Genomic DNA, 20,833 nt, shown 5'->3' with positions numbered 1-20,833 from the left:
GTAAACAGTGTTCCCTTTGATCTTTTCCATCCATTCACAGATTTTTTCCATTAATGTGTGAAATAATTTTATGTGCACTGAGACGTGTGAATGTATACCACCAGGAGAAACACAAAACCTAGCTGTGAGTGCTCTGCTAATCAGCTGGGCAGCATTTGAATCTCTTCTGAGTGGCCACACAGCTAACAGGGAACACTGATGATGAGCCCTTTATGTCTCATTGTTCATCCTCAAAATGTTACTATAATAAATTTATAATAAACAGAATTTGAATTTCTAATATAAAATTTTTCATCAGAAACTGTCACTTCCTGAGGCAAGTGATACTGAATGTAAAAAAGTCATTGCTAATGCACTACTAAAGCTGTGATCTGATAACCACAAAAGTCAAGAAATAGAAGGTTAAGATTCCCATGGCAACCTTAGCCATGCAACACAGTCCATGGCTACGTCTAGACTGGCATGATTTTCTGCAAATGCTTTTAACGGAAAAGTTTTCCGTTAAAAGCATTTGCGGAAAAGCACTTTTTGCAGAAAAGCGTCCGTGCCAATCTCGACGCACTTTTCCGCAAAAAAAGCCCCGATCGCCATTTCCGCGATTGGGGCTTTTTTTGCACAAAACAAATCTTAACTGTCTACACTGGCCCTTTTGCGCAAAGGAGACTTTTGCCCAAACGGGAGCAGCATAGTATTTCCGCAAGAAGCACTTATTTCAGACAGTAGGAAGTCAGTGTTCTTGTGGAAATTCAAGTGGCCAGTGTAGACAGCTAGCAAGTTTTTCCACAAAAGCAGCTGCTTTTGCGGAAAAACTTGCCAGTCTAGACACAGCCCCATGTGTTTTATTGCTGTTTGTTTAATATCTTTGTGATATATTTCCTATCAAGGTGCAGCCTGAAACTGTGGAACTGCTGTGCCTACTTAACTCTCCAGCCTGAGCTGTCTTGCACAATGCTTTGCTAGAAACAAGAAGGAAACCCCTCCAGGAGCTGTTATCACTCATCACAACAGCATGTGGATACCCACAGACAGCTAGATGGAATGAATGATCCCTGAGCCACTCACAAATCACACGGAGAAAGGCACCAGACAAATTTCCCCAGCTCCCAGGCTTGACTCTCAGGAATATACACTCTTGCACTGTTCCAGATGATCAATTCAAATTCACCACTTTATCAGTGGAAAGTGCATACAATCCAGGCTTTGTAAAATCTGAGCAAATTTACCAAACACTTCAGGCAAACTCACTGGCAAAGATAAACAGTAAACCAAGTTTATTGACCATAAAAGATAGGCAAAAAGTCAGTGTGTTTATTGAAAGAAAAGAAAATATCAGCACAGTCTAAATTCTTAACCCTATTACAGTGGGCAACATCTAGATTGAGATTTTCTTTTCTTACAACACAGGATATTGCAGTCCTTAATATAGAGGTTTGTCCCTTAAACCTGGACCAGTCTTCTCTGTTGGAGTCTTCAGTGTCCTCAGTATTCCTTTTTTCTGCAGCATAGGTAGATTAGGGGAAAGGTCAACAATGGGACCCCTCTGTTCTGTTTCATATCCTTAGTCCACGTGCTTGCAGAACACAAGTCCAGGCATGCCTGATGGGCATTGTTGATTCTCTAGACAAGGCTGAGCGATTTTCCTGCTGTGACCTTCTGTGAGTGAGTTATTGAATTGTAGCTCACTTGTTGGCCAATGGGCTGTCAATGGCTGACCTGGTGTTGGTTACTTTCCTTGCTGTAGTATCTAGGCAGCTAGTATCTTGCTGATTCCCCAACTTACAACATGTTTAGTGACAACCATATAACACAATCTCAAAGTTGCATAAGCACTAATGATATATATTTAGATAGAAAATACCGTTACCTCATCTGCAACTGGTGTTTTGAGGTGTGTTGCTCATGTCCAACCCACATTAGGTATCTGTGCTCACTATGTTTCAGCAGTGGAAAGGGATGACCAATTGAGGTCACTGACCTATCTGAAACTTCTGACACTGAGCAGATAACTTGGAAGGATTATCTCACGTGATCCAGAGATATCACAGGGATGGCCACTGGGCTTAGTGCCAATGGGTTGTCTTCAGTTCCAATAACATAGACAGAAGGCCTGGGAGGCTGAGCTGCCAAGATTGAGCCTTGATGCATAACAGACCCGTATCTGGAATGGTTGGCACCTGGCAACCAGATCAGCTGGAATGGTGACTTTGTACATGGTGGAGCTCTTGGCCTCCTCTGGAGGAGGAGCAGTTAGAATGGGACAAATGCCTCTGGTGGGGGACTGGTGGTGCTCAGAAGATCCATGGTGGGAACCCTATTATCCGTGCTTTGTGCTCGAAGACCAGTACTGAGACAAGGATCAAGACCAGGAGGTATTGCGGACCAGCCTTCAGTGGGAACCACTCAGCATGTGGTGACACCTGCCTTGGACACTGGCAATGAGTCCCACGGTTTTTGCCCTCTGACCAATCCAGGGAACTACAATGATGGCTCGGAGATTCATGAAGTTGCTGCTCATGCTCATGCATATGGGAGTGAGCTTCCAAGGATCTGTGCCTGTCTGTCTCAACTCTTTGTGCTACTGCCCAGAATCCCATGACAAAAGAGGACTCTACTGCAACTGTCCCCCCAAAACTCAAAGATGGAACAAGCAGGGCATTGGTGCTTGGTGACAAGTCAGAGCAGTGGCTCCATCACGAATGCTCCAAGTCTGATTTCTCACTCCTTCTTAGTCCTTGACTTAAAGAACTTACACATGACACAGAGTGTGCGCCCTTCACCCAGGCACCTAAGACTGTTAGGCTACGTCTAGACTGCAGGCTTCTTTTGGAAGAAGCTTTTCTGGAAGAGATCTTCTGGAAAATCTTTTTTCGAAAGAGAGCATCTACACTGCAAAAGCGCAACGAAAAAGCAATCTGCTTTTGTTGAAAGATAGCATCCACACTGATTGGATTCTGTCTCACATTTCAGTTGTGATTACTGTGGATGGAGTAGTCACCAGGGCACCTGTGTTTTTTCCTGGAGGCCTCGTCTTTCGAAAAAAGCATACTTCCTTTTATAGGAACTTTACAACCTCTTTCTAAACCATGGGTTCCCAAACACGGGGCATGCCCCGGGGGGGGGGGGGGTTGAAGAAATTCCAGGGGGGTACGAGGTGACTCAGCCTCCCCCCTCATCAAGTTTTGCTGCCCCACTCGGTTCATTTTTTTTTTGCTCAACAAGTTTTGCTGCTATTTTTTTTGGGGGGGGAAGGGGAGGCGTGAGGGCCTTTCAAAAATCAAAAAGGGGGGGGTGTGATGCCAAAAAGTTTGGGAACCACTGCTCTAAACAAAGCCTAAGCAACACTACAGCAGTGAACATTCTGCCCACCATTACTGCTGGCAAGAAGGAGCTAGATGGGGGAGGGAGGAAAGGGAAACATGATGCCTCTTTATACTGCGCTCTCTTATGCACACTGAAGAGGGAAAATCTTATGACACCTGCACATGTGGTAAACACATGCACCTAATGTGAAAAGGGCATGAATGAGCACTCGAAGAATTACAGGTTTCAGCAGATAAATACAGGCAGTCCCCGGGTTACGTACAAGATAGGGACTGTAGGTTTGTTCTTAAGTTGAATCTGTATGTAAGTCGGAACTGGCGTCCAGATTCAGACACTGCTGAAACTGACCGCCAGTTCTGACTTACATACAGAATCAACTTAAGAACCCCAGGCGTCTCTGTCACGTTGCTGAATTGGAGGGAAGCAGCCAGATCGCTGCTGCACCCCTAGGTGGGGGTGTTGGCCCCAGAAATTGGTGTGGGGGGAGCCATGTGGGGTATTGAATGGGAGCTTATTGTTTGTTAATCTTATGTACACTATTTATGTGATTGTATAATGTCTATGTGTGTAGGTAGGAAACTGTAATCTGTGTGGAAGCTGAATATTTCTGTGAATGTGGTTAAGCATGGCTATGGACAGGCTGAGTAGCAAAGCCCTGTGGAACAATGGCTCTCAATAGGCTATGGACACACCCAAAGAATGGGATTTGTCACCTGAGGGCAGCCAGCAGGAAACATAGAGATTGGCCTCTGACCAGGTGACCTGCTGCATACAAGAAGAGGCCAGGAAGGAGTATAAAGAGGCCATGTGGTCGATGCCATTTTGTTCTCAGCTCAGCACTTCATCTCAGAGGCAGCACTGCAGGGATTGAAGAGCCCGGAAGACCTGGGAACCCATCCTGATCGCAGGATGTGCAATAAGGACTTTTAACCAGCAGCTGCAACATCTCTGCTAGCGCCTGCATCGAGAACTGGGAGATTCGGTGCATGTAACGTACTGTACTTTAATAACCTTACTCTCGTACTTTTCTTTCCTGTAATAATAAACCTTTAGATATAGATTATAAAGGATTGGCCCAGCGTGATTTGTGGTAAGGTCCAGAGGGTAAATTGACCAGGGATCTGTGGCTGGTTTCTTGGAACCGGACAGAACTTGTTCGGGGTAGGTGGGATTGGGTGCTAGGACCCCCCACCCGTGTATAGGCCCGGGGCCATCTGGGGCATGGATATTGCTCAGGTGTCGGAGGGGTTTTGCTCGGGAGGCTTCAGGCAGGCTGCTGAAGCGCTCTGTGGGACTGGTTTGTGGCCTGTTTGGAGAGGTCACCAGTCAGGGGGACTGTAAAGAGCCCCGGATTTGAGCAATTCGCCCTGAGCGGACGCCCTAAGCTGTGCCCAGACACGGCCCGGTCCGTCACAGTCCCCAAGTCAGCTGCTGCTGAAACTGATCAGCAGCTGATTCCAGGAAGCCCGGGGCAGAGCAACTCTGCCTGGGGCTTCCTGTAGTCAGCGCTGGTCAGTTTCAGCAGAAGCTGACTTGGGGACACCTGGGGCAGAGCAGCTGGGGTGCTACTGGACCAACCCAGCAGCACCCTATCTGCTCTGCCCCAGACGTCCTGATTCAGCCGCTGCTGAAACTGACCAGCAGCGGCTGAATCAGGACCTGGGGCAGAGCAGCTGGGGTGCTGCCGGGTTGGTCCAGTAGTGCCCACGGGCGCTGCAGGACCAATCGGCAGCGCCCCAACTGCTCTGCCCCAGAGTCCAAAACAAAAGCCTGGTCTGCTGGGGGGGGGGAGCACACAAGCTGCCCCCCCCACCAGCAGACCAGGGACACGGGGAGCAGAGCCGCAGCGGCAGCGGGGTGCCGCGCCTCTGAGGCTTTGCTCTGGCAAAGCCTCAGAGGCGAGGGACCCCGCCACGGCTGCGGCTTCAGTCTGGGTGCCTGTGGTCTGCTGGGGACGGCCCCCAGCAGACCACAGGCACCCGGACTGAAGCCGCAGCCGCGGGGCTCCCGCGCCTCTGAGGCTTTGCCAGAGCAAAGCCTCAGAGGCGTGGGGAACCGCCGCTGCTGCCGCTCCAGTCTGGGTGCCTGTGGTCTGCTGGGGACGGTCCCCAGCAGACCACAGGCACCCGGACTGAAGCCGCAGCCGCGGGGGGGTCCCGCGCCTCTGAGGCTTTGCCAGAGCAAAGCCTCAGAGGCGCGGGGAACCGCCACTGCTGCTGCTTCAGTCCGGGTGCCTGTGGTCTGCTGGGGACCGTCCCCAGCAGACCACAGGCACCGGGTCTCAAGGGGCAGCAGCAGCGGTTCCCGCGCTTCTGAGGCTTTGCTCTGGCAAAGGCTCAGAAGCGTGGGAACCCGCCCGGTGCCCCTGGTCCGCCGGAGACGGTCTCCAGCAGACCAGGGGCACCGGAGCAGCTTACGAACGGGGCTTTCTCGCCCCGACTTCCGGGGCGAGAAAGCTCCGTTCGTAAGTGCGGATCCGACGTAAGTCGGATCCGCGTAAGTCGGGGACTGCCTGTACCTCTCCTCTGATATCTCACATGTCATGCTTTGTATGCCATATCACACTTATATGCAGATGAAGCATATGGGGATTAAAATGTGCTCCCCTACAGTACAGAATGTCACAATATGACTTAGGTTTTAGGATAGGTCTACACTACAGAGAAGGTCGAAGCTGCTGCTGTCAATTTTCTAGGGTTTGAATTAGCAGGTCTAGTGAAGACATGCTAATTTGAACTTAAAGGGGCACTCCAGTCGATGCCAGTAGTCCTGCTTCCACGAGGAGTACGGGAAGCTGAAGGGAGAGCATTCTCCCTTCAACTTCCTGCAGCATGGACTGCACCAAAAGTCGAGTTAAGGTACTTCAATTTCAGCAACACAATTATCGTAGCTGAAATTGAGTGTCTTAATTTGACCTTATCCTGTAGTGTAGACATACCCTTAGTGTGACTTAAACTGCCTTTATTTTTATAATAGGTCTTTCCTTAATTTCATTCAAAATTCATCTAAAGAAAAGTGTCTGCTTTCTGGCTGAATTCTTCCTAATATTGAAATAAGAGAAGTTTGTTCATTAATTGGTCTATTTAGTCCATAAAAAAGACCCAACTGCCTAAGCAAATTTTCTTCTGATTATCTTTTGAAATCTGAATTTTTCCATAAACAAATTATCCAAATTCTATTATATTAATACAGCCAAGTCCATTTTTTCAGTAAGAAACTTCTGTGCACATAATTAATTAAATAAGTGGGAAATTTAACACTTCCTTTTATACTGTACAGGCAGTCCCCGGGTTACGTACAAGATAGGGACTGTCGGTTTGTTCTTAAGTTGAATCTGTATGTAAGTCGGAACTGGCGTCCAGATTCAGCCACTGCTGAAACTGACCGCCAGTTCTGACTTACATACAGAATCAACTTAAGAACCCCAAGCGTCCCCAAGTCAGCTGCTGCTGAAACTGATCAGCAGCTGATTCCAGGAAGCCCGGGGCAGAGCAACTCTGCCTCGGGCTTCCTGTAGTCAGCGCTGGTCAGTTTCAGCAGCGGCTAAATCAGGACGCCTGGGGCAGAGCAGCTGGGGTGCTGCTGGGTTGCTCCAGTAGTGCCGAGGAGCAGCACCCCATCTGCTCTGCCCCAGGCATCCTGATTCAGCCGCTGCTGAAACTGACCAGCAGCGGCTGAATCAGGACCAGAGCAGCTGGGGTGCTGCCGGGTTGGACAAGTAGCGCCCAGAGCGGCGCTGCGGGACCAACCGGCAGCACCCCAGCTGCTCTGCCACAGGCGTCCGGAGAAAAGCCTAGTCTGCTGGGGGGGGGGCATATTAGCTGCGCCCCCCCCCAATCCCAGCAGACCAGGAAGACACGGGCGGCGGACCGAGACGCACCGCGGTCCCGCCGCCTGGGTCCTCCGCGGCTTTGCTCTCCGTCTCCCTGACCAGCAGACCAGGGAGACGGGGAGCAAAGCCTCTGAGGACGCCGGCAGCGGGACAGCCGCAGGGCGTCTGGGCTGTCCTGCTGCCGGCTTCCCCCGCGGCTTTGCAAAGCCTCAGGGAAGCCCGCAGCGGAGCAGCCCAGGCGCGCCTGGGGTGCCCCGCTGCCCGAGCCCCCCCGCCGCTTTGCAAAGCCTCGGGGAAGCCGGCAGCGGAGCAGCTCAGGCGCGCCTGGGGTGCCCCGCTGCCCGAGCCCCCCCCCTCGGCTTTGCAAAGCTTCGGGGAAGCCGGCAGCGGAGCAGTCCAGGCGCGCCTGGGGTGCCCCGCTTCCCGAGCCCCCCCCGCGGCTTTGCAAAGCCTCGGGGAAGCCGGCGGGGCAGCTCAGGCGCGCCTGGGGTGCCTTGCTGCCCGAGCCCCCCCGCAGCTTTGCAAAGCCGTGGGGGGGGGCTCGGGAAGCAAGGCACCCCAGGCGCGCCTGGGCTGCCCTGCCGGCTTCCCCGCGGCTTTGCAAAGCCGCGCGGGGGGCGGGGGGGAAGCTCGGGCAGCGGGGCTGCCCCGCTGCCCGAGCCCCTCCGCAGCTTTGCTCTGCGTCTTCCTGGTCTGCAGACCAGGGAGACGCAGAGAAAGCCCCAGAGTACACGGGCGGCAGGACCGCGAGGTCCCACAGTCCGTGTACTCTGGAGCAGCCCCGTTCATAACTGCGGATCCGACATAAGTCGGATCCGCGTAAGTCGGGGACTGCCTGTAGTTCACGTTTGTTGGAAGACCCAATGAAAGTACCATCAGGGCCCAGACCAGTTGCAAGGATGTTTCTGCTGTGGCATAATCTGCATGGTGATCTTCTAGGGACAGTTTCCATGGACTCTTCCCTAGAGGACAGTGGGGACACATTAGTTGTCTCTGCTAGGTGTGCAAAAGGATTGAACTTTAGGGGAATTTGGAGAATCTAAGCTGCATTCAGACCAAGAAAGTTATCCTCTGCGCCCAAGACAATGAAAGAAAGGGAGCACTTTGGGACATGTAGTTCAACTGGTATTCATAAATTTAGTTGGCCGATAATATTAAGCACTTATTCAGGATAGAACCAGGGACAGACTCTCCTCCTAATTGGGAGGAGGCTAAAGAGCTCCTAATGGCCTGTGCTGCATTAATGAATTATACATACACAGCTTGTTCATTCTGGAGGAGCAGGGCCTTATGAGAGGAACCCTACCAGAAGAAGGTGTGGTGCCCACTAGGAAGGCTGCTCCATGCATAGACTGCAAGTAACAGAGGCAGGCTGGGCAAGGAGAAAACAGTAATCAACCACTGCATTTCCAGAGCTGCCCAGGCTGACAGCCAAGTAGCACAACCCAGGAAGAGGAGTAGCAAGTAAACCTTTTGAAGGGGCAACAGACTTTCAGGGTATGCCTAGACTACATGGCTCTGTCAATGGAGCCATATAGATTTGTTTACTGGGCATAGGGAAATGAAGCAGCAATTTAAATAATCGCCGCTTCATTTAAATTTAAATGGCTGCTGCACTGTGCCGATCAGCTGTTTGTCGGCTCAGCGCGCTAGTCTGGATGCTCCACGGTCGACATCAAAGGCATTTCTCAACCTCCCCGGTAAACCTCATCCCACGAGGCATACCGGGGAGATCGACAAATGCCTTTGATGTCGACCGCGGAGCATCCAAACTAGCGCACTGAGCCGACAAAGAGCTGATCGGTACAGCGTGGCAGCCATTTAAATTTAAATGAAGCAGCGATTATTTAAATCGCCGCTTCATTTCCCTATGCCACGTAGCCTAATCTACTTGCCTCTGTCGCCAGAGGCATGTATTCTAGACATACCCTCAGAGACGGAGCCCACAATGCCCAGTTTAGGGGCTTGAGAGGCTGACACCTGTTCCAGCTAAATCCTCTTTTCTAACAAGGGACGGAGAAAGAGGAATCAGCCCTCTGTCAGGGAGCAATTACCCCCAAAAAACTCCCCTAAGTGTAGCTATTGGAAGGGTAAAGAAGGTAAATGAAGGACAGTGAGAGCTGGGCAGATGGCATGAGGAGTCCTTTCCCCTCCTACAGTAACATTTTGTCAAGGTGCTTAGGCCTGAACTAGCTCGTTTTCTTGAGTCTTTTATGTCTGTGTTCTTCAAAAGAACCTCTAGGTGCTTCATGGACAGTATGATCCAATTTCCGATGGTAGAAGTACATGTTAAAACATCACCAGTGCTCCCGTTCCTGAGGAATGTGTAGTCAGTGGGCCAGGTTAACCCTGCATTGACTTTTTGGAGGAGAACCTGGTAGTGGTGGGAACGACCCCAATGACTCCCACCACATTTCTTCCTGTCATTCAACCAATTGTCTATCTGGGTGATACACCCAGATCCATTGGTGTCTCACCTCTAACCAGCACATCCTTGATCACGTCCAGAAGGCCCCACTGCACCTGGAATACCTGGGCTGCCTTATTTCACTGTCTCCAAAGTGAGATGGCAGAAATGTCCTGCATAAGAGGCAGCTGTGCCTGACTTCTCTGGGACCTTCCGCAAGGGCACCTAAGCCACACGACTGACAATAGTTGATACCGACCATGGGAAAGTAGCCCAACTAGAAATTTTCAGCAGTTATACTCATGGGCGGTGGGGCCCCGTGAGCACTGAGTTCTGCCTCCCCCACCCCATGCTGCTGCCTTTGATACAATAGTAGAAAACCTCGGCAAGTGGTAAGATGATGTACTAGTTATTATGGTGATGGAACAGTATCTCAAATGCTTTACTAAGACCTGGTTCATACTCTCAGTCTTTCATCTGGGGGTGGTAAGCAGTGAAGTCAGAAGTGCAAATAGTCTCAGAATTTTGTGCCAGATGTGCAAGGTAAATTATGGACCTTAGTCTGAGCCAATGTAGTCCAGAAGCCCATGAAAATGAATATCATGTATTACTAAAAGTTGGCCAGTAACCTTGGCAGAGGGTAAGTAGTTACATAAGATGAAAGTGAGCTATTTTTGTCAGCTAGTCCAAGACTATCCAGACGATAGCATGACCATTTCAGCTGGAGAGTTCCACAGTGAAGTCTTCACTGTTTCCAAACTGAGATGGCAGAAATGACACTTCAATCTGTGACGGGTCCTCAGATTTGTCACCTACAAAGGATGGGTCAGGTTTGGGAATCTCCCTAACAACCTTAGCTGTGAAGACTGAAGCAAAGAATTCATTTAGTTTCTCCACAATGACTTTATCGTCTTTAAGTGCTCCTTTTGTATCTCGATCATCCAGGGGCCCCACTGGTTGTTTAGCAGGTTTCCTGCTTCTGATTTACTTAAAAAACATTTTGTATTACCTTTTGAGTTTTTGGCTAGCTGTTCTTCAAACTCCTTTTTGGATTTTCTTATTACATTTTTACACTTAATTTGGCAGTGTTTATGCTCCTTTATATTTACTTCACTAGGATTTAACTTCTACTTTTTAAAAGATGTCTTTTCATCTCTCACAGCTTCTTTTACATGGTTATTAAGCCACGATGGCTCTTTAGTTCTTCTACTATGTTTTTTTTATTTGGGGTATACATTTATGTTGGGCCTCTATTATGGTGTTTTTGAAGAGTATCCATGCAGCTTGCAGGAATTTTACTTTAGTCACTGTACCTTTTAATTTCTGTTTAACTAACCTCCTAATTTTTGCATAGTTCCCCCTTTTTAAATTAAATGCCAAAGTGTTGGGCTCCTAAGGTGTTCTTCCCACCACAGGAATGTTAAATGTTATTATATTATGGTCACTATTTCCAAGTGGTCCTATTATAGTTATCTCTTGGACCAGATCCTGCGCGTAAATCAAGAATTGCCTCTCCCCTTGTGGGTTCCTGTACCAGCTGCTCCAAAAAGCAGTCATTTGTGATATCAAAAAAAATTTTCTCTGCATCTCGTCCTGAGGTGACATGTACCCAGTCAATATGGGGAAAGTTTAAATCCCCCATAACTACATCATCTTATGTTAACTGATGGCTTTGGTTTACTTTTAAACACAGTATGTCTATGCTACGCTCATTAACATTAGCAGAAATTATCCACAACACATTGAGATAATACACCTCAAAATGCCCATATAAACTTACCCTGGCTGGGTGTCATTTGTTACGCAATGATAGGTAAAAGTTCCAAACATCTGAACTCCTAGGATTCCGTACAGAAGCAGAAAGAATAGAAGGAAAATTGAAACACTCCAAATCTGCTCTCCAGAACGCCTAGTAAGAAGATAAATATTACATTAAATGCCAATCAATCAATCCATAAATGAATATCTTCCAGAAAAAATATTTAGTCTTTGTATCAGACCAGCATCTTGATACCCCAGTAATGGAGTAAAACCCATTGTTCAAGGTGTTGTACAAATATACAACCAAAATAAAGTCTCTGACCCAAAGAATTTATAATGTAACTGCACAGTATAAGAATGATCACACTCAGGATACATCTAAACTGGGAGGGTTTTCCAGGATACCCATGGTATCCCAGAAAAACTCTGCTGCATCCAAGGAATGCATTTGCTCTTCCACTTTTTTTTGCCCATGAGGAAGAAGGGCTCTTTTGAAAGAGGGGGATTTTCCAGAATTTGGCCCAGTATAGACAGGTCAAATTTTGGAAAAGCTTCTTCCGAAAAAAAAATCGGAAAAAGCTTTAGTGTAGACCTAGCCTTAGTTAGATGAATGGTCCGTTTAGATCAGTATCCTGCCTTCTGAAAGTGGTCAGTGCTAGATGCTTCAGATGGAATAAATAGAACAGAGCAATTATCAACAAGAGACAACAGACGCAGACAGGCAGACAAGTACAAGGAAACAATGAGAACATATGTCATTACACAGCACATGGCTCTTACACACAAAGATATAGCAAAAATAGTGGACATTTCAAAAATAAATTTAAAAAAAACACCCGTGAGAAATACCTATTACTTTCTCCTGCAATATGGCATTTCTTCTCCAAAATTACATTGTTCTAAAATGCAGACCAAGCGATATTTAGTGCTGTAAAAATAACAGCTTCAGAGTAGATTATCAAATTCAATATTTGGACTAGAAATGGTGGCCACAATTTTTGGAAAATGGGGTGCCTGAAGTTAGGCTTAAATCAATACCCAGCACCTACATAACAGTTTAAGATCTGCTGTTGGTCCAGGACTAAATACTATTCATTCTAGGCCTCGACAGTGTAGTTTGTGGGAGAATGGGAGCAGAGAAGATAACCTTGAAGTAAGAGATTAAATATTTTTGTGTTCAATTGAGCAGTTTGTTGTTTGTTTTTTAATAAATTGTTGGGTTTTTTTGAAGCTAACAACTGGTTTGAAATGTCAGAAGCAATTCCAAAGTATCTGGGTGAGTGGACAAGAGTACAGATGAAATGGATAAACATGCTTGAAAAATGCAGTGAATTACACAGATATACAATGTGTCAGCTTACTATTACTATCATGTGCTAAGTGTGATATTTATTATAGTTTAGTGTGTCCTATAACTTTTTTTTTAAAGATACATGTAACACTGGGCAATAGGACTTCCAGATGGTTTAACCAAAAATACCGAACCCTTCCCCCCCAAAAAATACTGTTGAGAAAAAAAGGGGGGGAGAGACCAAAATTGTTGAGAAAAAAAAAAGGACCCCGACAGTTATTAAGCAAAAAACAACAACAACAACAACAACAGCAACAACCATCATGGCCCCTTTAAGACCTTTGGTTTGTTTGTTTGTTTTTTTGCCAGAGGCCATCTTGTTTTCTTACTCTGTGCGGGAAGAGAGCTCCCCTGCAGAACCAAGTAAGTGGGGAGGAGGGGGGTTTAGGAGGAGGTTCGGGGGGGGGGGGGCCCAGGAGTGGTCCGGGGGCTGGGTCAGGGGGGTTTTGGGGGCTGGGCCCAGTTGCTGAGTGTGGTAGGGTTGCCAGATGTCTGGTATTTTCGCCTCCTGGCAGGGGGGGAAATAATCAGTAAATACCGGACATTTTAGGTGTCCGGTATTTTCTGATTTTTTTTTTACCAGACAGGAGGTGAAAATACCGGACTGTCCGGGTCAATACGGGACACCTGGCAACTCTACTGAGCAAGAGGCTGTCAGCGGGCCGGATCCGGTCTGGCTAGCACTTTCAACCGGCCTGCAGCAGCTCTTGGCCCTGCCCCCTAACACGTTGCCTGGGAGCTGCTGGGGTGGTGCAAGCCCCTTCAAATCCTGCTATTTAAAGACCCCGTCTCTTCCACTCAAAGTCCCGCCCCTTCGGGGGCGGAGTACAACCACTTTGAAAATTTGTGAAGTAGTTCCACTTAAAAAATTATTGCCCATCGCTGAGGTAACAGGAGCATCCACATTTATTTCTACATGCTTCTTCCCATGTGTAAAAGTCACTAGAGCAGATCAAACATTTTCATAGAAAATATTAAACTTTTTTTGGTCTCTCACACTGGCCATTGTTATTTTTCAAATATTTATAGGTCTGACAATTTTTTGTCCAGTTTTAAATTTTGCAATCAAAATTTACATTTAGTCTTTACTTCTCCTTCGGGGTGCTTATACAATCATGTTAAAGAACATTTTAGTTTTCATTTATGATTACAGAAAAAATATTCACTTACTTTAAAATATTTGTTATCCTTGTTCTTGGAAGTTCAAAGCGAAAATATATCCGAAATGCTCGAATCATAATAAGAGGCCTTGGAATCCGTAGCATGCCCCAGGGTGACATTTGATCAACTATCTCAGCGATTTCAAATACCTAAGATCAAAAGAGGAGGAGGATTTCTGCAACTCCTGCACAGACCACATCAGTACACTTGTAACTGTGTTTGTATTTGTGGATTCACTTTTAAGATGGCAGCAAAACTATTTTCATCATAACATTTTTCACTTTCAATATACCTATTGGATGGAAATTTTCCTTTTTAAACTTTTTTTTAAAGAAAATCCTCTGTCATTTTCCATTATTTTAATGAGAAATAAAAATATATTCCACCCATGTTCCTAATATTTCTAACTCAAACAATTCAAAAAACTTCCAGCTATCTATACAAGAAGTCTTGAAGAGGAATTAATCTCTCTCTGTTGTTGCCTTTCCCCTCCTTTCTACCACATTCTTTGCTAAGAATGATTTTTTTTTCCAATTCAGGAAATTAACATCTGAAAGAGAAGCAAAGGCCATGAACAGATTCTCACTGTTACAAAAACACACACACACACACATAGCTAGCTAATCACACTACATTGTGGGATAGCAGAAGCAGAAGTTTCTGGAAGTGAAAGCGAAGATCACTTAATATACCTCAGTAGAGGAGGGACCAATTTCCTTAGGGACAAGCCAGCTAGAGTAATCAGGAGATAAGCTAACATCAAAAGTGGAAGGTTAAAAAAAAGAGGAGTGTTTATGTAGCACAAAATCAAGATTTTTATAAACTTAATCAAGGAACCAGAGAACATGAAGAGAAGAATACTTGAATTGTCAGCTCACTAATGTTAGCTGTATAGGTAACAGACAAAAATAATGTGTTTGCTCATTTATTACCATAAATTTAATCTAGTTCATGTTACTGAAATCTAGAGGGATGATTCACACAATTGCAATGTTAAAAGTAGTTTGTTGTAACCTAAGTACTAAAGAACAAAAAGTGAAGGATAATTACACTAGATGACAAAAAATGCCATTAGCTGTTTCCAAGTCACTGATAACAGACAAAAATAATTATGAATGCCAAAGGATCAATGTTCAAATAGATAAAATACAAGATGGGGTATTAGGTGGTAATTGCTACAGACCATCAAACCACAATAGGAACCAGGATAATCACTTCTTTACAAAATTATCTCCATTGTGCAGGAAAATAACGTAATCACAGGTGACTATAACCTGAGTGGCATATGCAGAAAACATCATGATGCCAATACAAACACATTTTAAATGACTATTTCCTTACTGAAAGGGAAGACAAGACCATTTCAGAGAAGCTAAATAAATTCTTTGCATTGGTTCTCACTGCAGAGGATGATGGGAAATTCCCACACCTGTACTAGTCTCTTCAGATGACAAATCTGAGGAACTATCCAGGACTGAAATGTCATTAGAGAGGGAACAAACTAATAAATTAAACATTAATAAATCATAAGTAATAGGATGGTATTCAGCCAACAATTCTGAAAAAAATTAAATATGAAATTTTGGTATGTGACCTGTTATTTAAATGAGCCTCTGCAACAGATCGTTGGAAAATAGCTAATGTGAAATCAATTTTTTAGAAAGGTTCCTAAGGCAATCCTAATAATAAGAGGCCAATAAGCCTATCTTCACTACCTGATAAATTGCTTGAAACTACGGAATTACCAGACAATTAAATGAGTTATTTGTTGCGGAAGCATTGAAGGAAACTATGAATCAACAATCTATTAGAATTCTTCCAGGAGTGTCTACCAACTTGTGGATAAGGGTTATCCAGCGGATACAGTGTACCTGGACATTTAGAAAGCCTCACCAAAGGCTCGTAAGCTATGTAAGCACTTGTGGGATAAAAGGGAAGGATCTCTCGTGGATCAATAATTCTTAAAAAGGCAGGAAACAAAGGGTAAGAATAAAGGTGAGTTTTCAGAAGGGAGAGGAGTAAATAGAGCAGTCTTCCAAGGATCTGTACTGGGACCTGTGATCTTCAACACAGTCATAAATTATATGGAAAAAGGGATAAACAGTGAAGTATCAATGTTTGAAGATGATACAAAATTATTCAAGATAGTTAGTCCAAAGCTGATCACAAAAGGTTACAAAGGGATCTCACTATACTGAATGAATGGGTCACAGATGAAATGCAATGTTGACAAATGCAAAGTATTGCACACTGGAAAGCATAATGATGGGGTCTAAATTAGATGGTACCACTCAAGAAAAAGATGTTGGAGTCATCGTGGATAGTTCTGTGAAAATTCAGTGTGCAGCAGCAGTGCAGAAAGCTAACAATGTAAGGAACTAAAAGGAAAGGGATAGCTAATATCACAGAATATCATATTGTCACTACATTAATCCATAGAGGGCACTAGAAAAAGTGCCCTAAAAAAAGTCTTGCCTCTTTTCCTCATGGGTGGATAGCCGCATCCAGCAGGATCACCATCCCGGTGGTGAAAATGTAAGAAACTTTTCAACTTTGGAACCTGGAATGTACATATCCTGCTGGACAACTCAGGCAATAACTAACCAGAGCGACGTACAGCTATCATTGCTCATGAACTGAATCTGTTAAATGTTGATATTGCTGCCTTGTCCTTCATCATCTCTTCTAGTTTCGGACAGGTGAGGGAGGAAAAAGGAGGATACACCTATTTCTGGAAGGGAAAATCTTTAGCTGAATATCAATTGTATGGAATCGGCTTTGCTATAAAGGACAGGCTCGTAAGGTGCCTCTCTGAGTTGGCCTCAATGAGCAGCCTATGCGTCAACAATGGACGCCAATGAGGATGTCAAGGAAGATTTCTACTCTCAGCTGGAGACCATTTTATCAGAGACCCCTAAACATAAGATCATTCTTCTGGGGAATCTCAGTGCACATGCTGGATGATCCTCAGGCCTGTGGAAAGGAATAATCACAAAAGAAGCAGTTGGCAAAAGCAACTCAAATGGAACCCTGCTCCTGACCAAGTGTGCTGAACAAGAACTTATCACAAACACTCTTTTTCGACAAAAGGACAAATTCAAAACATCTTGGAAACACCCTGCGTTCAAAGCACTGGCATCTTCTCAGCTATGTCATAGATCGTGTTTGAGATTGCAGTGACATACTTTTCACAAGAGCAATGACAAGTGCTGATGACTGCTGGACTGATCATCACCTCATTTGATCCACAATGAAAATTAAGATCACCCCCAAATGGAGCCTGCAAAAGAAGCAGATCAGGCGCAAAATGAAGGTTCAAGATCTGAAGGACCCCATTAAGTGTGATCACTTCCAAGCAATCTTACAAGAAAAGCTTCCGTGAGAGTTTCCAGAAGAAACTGAGGAATATTGAAGCCAGCTGAAAGTAGTAATCATCAATGCCTGTGAAGAAACCATTGGCTAACAAATCAGACAGCATTAGGACTGGTTTGATGAGAACGATGTTGAAACTGAGCAGCTCAATGAGAAGAGAATGGTATTTCATGCTTGGCAGAATGATATAAATTTCAATACAAGGAGAGAAGCCCATGGTAAGGTGAGGGCAAAAGTGCAACGTAAAACCAGAGAACTCAGGAACAAACGGTGGTCTGAGAAAGCGCAAGAACTCTGACATTTCATGGACACCCATAATACATGGACTTTGGACTGTACTTTTGAAGATTGGATGTCCTGATAAATACATCAATGTCCTAAAGTTGCTTCATGACAACATGGAAGTGACAGGTCTGAGCAACACTGGCTGCCAAAGTGAACTTTTCGAACAACAAACAAGAGTCAAACAGGGCTGGGTCATTGCTCCTACCATGTTTGCCATCAATTTTTACCTAATTGATGGGAAGTTCCCAGCTGGAGTTGAAATCATCTACAGAATGGATGGAGAGCTGTTGAGGTGTAGCAAACTGAAAGCTAAGAGTAAGATTTGCACCACATCCATTGTGGAAATTCAGTATGCTGATGACAATGCAGTTTTTGCTCATTCTAAGAAAGATTTTCAAACTATCTTGAATGTGTTTGTGATGCTAACACGTCTTGGTCTCACCCTCAACATCAAGAAGACCAAAGGGCTCCATCAGCCCTCTCCAAATGAGGTACTATGCACCCCATATATTAAAATCAATGGAGGTGCACTGGAGAACGTGGATCATTTTCTCTACTGTGAAGTTATATTTCATCCAAGGCAGATATTGATGTAGAAATCCAACATCGTCTGAGCTATGTCAGTGAAGCCTTTGCTCATTTATGGCACAGGATTTTTGAAGATAATGACATTCTAACAGACACCAACCTTCTTGTCTATCAAGCTGTCTTTCTCCCAACACTACTGTATGGATCTGAAACATGGACAACCTATAGACATCACTTAAAAGTCCTTGAGAGCTACCACCAATGCTGCTTCTGCAAGATCTTGAAGATCAAATGGGAAGACAAGAACATTTACATAAGTGTTCTGGAAGAGGTAAAAACCACCAGTATCCAGGCAATGATCATCCATCAGCAACTTTGATGGACTGGCCATGTTGTTCGAATGCCAAACTGTCACCTCCCAAAACAGGTCGGCTGTGTCTAGACTGGCAAGTTTTTCCGCAAAATCATCTGCTTTTGCGGAAAAACTTGCCAGCTGTCTACACTGGCCGCTTGAATTTCCGGAAAAGCACTGAAGATCTCATGTGAAATTGTCAGTGCTTTTTTGGAAATACTATGCTGCTCCCGTTTGGGCAAAAGTCTTTTTCCAAAAGACTTTTGCGCAAAAGGGCCAGTGTAGACAGCACAGTACTGTTTTCCGCAAAAAAGCCCCGATCGCGAAAATGGCGATCAGGGCTTTTTTTGCAGAAAACCACGTCTAGATTGGCCACGGACGCTTTTCCGCAAAAAGTGCTTTTGCGGAAAAGCATCCTGCCAATCTAGACACGCTTTTCCGAAAATGCTTTTAACGGAAAACTTTTCCGTTAAAAGCATTTTCGGAAAATCATGCCAGTGTAGACGTAGCCATCCTGTTTTCTCAGCTGAAAGAAGGATACTGTGAAGTAGAATGACAATAGAAGCGTTATAAAGACTTACTAATGGATAACTTGAAGTGCAACATTGATGTTGACGATCGGGAGACACCCTGTAGCCTATACAGTGAGCCTGCTTGCTTGCCTATAAATATATATGCACATTTATTATTTCCTTATGGTTTTGATTGTCTGTGTATTATAAGAAACTACAGAAGGTTTATATTAGTAGTTTGACTGTAACAGAAGAGATTTCCAGGCCATGCCCTGTATGTTGAGCTAAGGAAAAGTTAGTATTTTTGTCTCAGACCTTTCACCCAGATAGCACAGTTAGCTCACATATGTTTGGGACCTTTCACCTAGAAAGATGGTGACAGAGTGACTTTATATGGTATAGGTGCTTCCAAAAAACCTTCAAACATAGCAAGTACATCATGACTTAGAAACACATGAAATAACTGGTTGAGACCAGACAAATAACTGGGTAGGACAGAAATAATAAATGTGATAGACAACCACAAAAGGCCCGTGGTAATGAATTGATGAATATGATAATAAGTTGAGATCAATGATATACTAACCTATTGGAAAAAGACACTTCACCATTAGTAAGGTGAGGAAATGCAAATAAGGAGAAAAGGAAACATTCGCAACTAAATATGCACCAAACATAACAATGTCAGCATAACAGATGATAAAAATGGCATTCCAGCCTACGTGTGGTAGAAGGAGATGTAGTCCTTGGGAGGTGCCAAGGAAGGTGAAGGTGATGAGGAAGATGGCTAACACTTCAGATTTTTATAGAAGGAAAAGTGTGAGTATATGGTATGGAAATAAAGATGTACATTCCCTATTTATCTTATGAAATTGGGGTGGTTTTGACTGTGCTAAATTAATTAATTACTTAATTATATTTGCAAATAGCAGGAGTTACTATAATTTGAGTGTTGCATCTGTGCACATCAGGGTTCCCAACGACAGAATAATCAAATGCTGGGCCTGATCCTGGGGCAAAGAACCTGTCAACCCTAAAGGTGGTAACTGGAAATTCCTAAGCAATCTTAGATCAAGCAACAGCCCAGGATCACTCAAAATGGAGACAAGGCTAACACAATGGCTCCTTACATTTTTATTTTGCCCGCCAACAAGCTGAGGAGGAGAAGAGGTGCAGGAGGAAGGGGAGACTGTCTTCTAGTCATGGTAAACAGCCTCCTGCTATACCTGGAAACACCTGTCACTCATTGTAATAGAACTTGTGGTTCAAAGATCAGTCTGATCAGCTACTTAAGAGCATGTATTCACTAGAAAATTATTTCAACATAACATATTACAAAATAGTAACTCCCAAAATAATAATTTTGAAATAGCATGTCAAAACTACAGGGAAGCCTCGAAATTAGTCTAAGACAGGCTCCGTTAATGTGGACGCACTACCTCAATTTAGGGCCCCAGGAAGCACTGAGGAGTAATTGCTTTGAATGACTCTGGGAAGTAGCTATTTCAAAATAGCAGCAGTGGAGCATCCTCACTCCTGCTATTTTGAAATAACCAGGGCTCAACAAATCACTGAATCTACTCGCCCCGGTGAGTAGATTTCAGCCACTTGCCCCGTTTACCGGTGGCGCACGCATGCGCAATACGGGTCTTGTATATGTATAGTATGTGTGGGTACACACATGAAGTTCTTTAATAGCGACAATTTCAGAGAGCTGAAAATGGAAAGCATGTTTCAGATGTGTTAATTGTGCATAACCATGTATTATGTATCTTAAAATAACTGTAGTTTCTTTAGAAGTTAGTCAGTTGTGGATGTATACTTAAAATGGGATCCAAACTGACACATACTTAAATAAGATATGACTTTTTAATAGCAAGCATGACAGAACGTTTCCTTCCCTAGTTATGGATTGGGTCCTGTATGCCTTGATCAGCTCTTACTCAGGAAA

The 20,833-nt window shown here is 44.8% G+C and overlaps 1 protein-coding gene across 1 annotated transcript in view; it reads right to left on the bottom strand.

Annotated features, from left to right (window-relative positions):
* NALCN (sodium leak channel, non-selective) overlaps positions 1–20,833 on the bottom strand; it is a 366,003-nt gene that overhangs the window by 286,274 nt on the left and 58,896 nt on the right. Inside the window, exons 5-6 of the mRNA XM_075918747.2 lie at positions 13,843–13,982; positions 11,341–11,469 (exon numbers count right to left, since the gene is read on the bottom strand). Coding sequence (XP_075774862.1) covers positions 11,341–11,469; positions 13,843–13,982 — 269 coding nt within the window. The remainder of the gene's footprint in view (positions 1–11,340; positions 11,470–13,842; positions 13,983–20,833) is intronic.

The sequence above is a fragment of the Pelodiscus sinensis genome, chromosome 1 (genome assembly GCF_052426305.1).
Source record: "Pelodiscus sinensis isolate ZL-2025 chromosome 1, ASM5242630v1, whole genome shotgun sequence".
NCBI lineage: Eukaryota > Metazoa > Chordata > Testudines > Trionychidae > Pelodiscus > Pelodiscus sinensis.
Note: the sequence above shows the minus strand (reverse complement) of the source record. Positions and strands in the feature narration are given on the sequence as shown.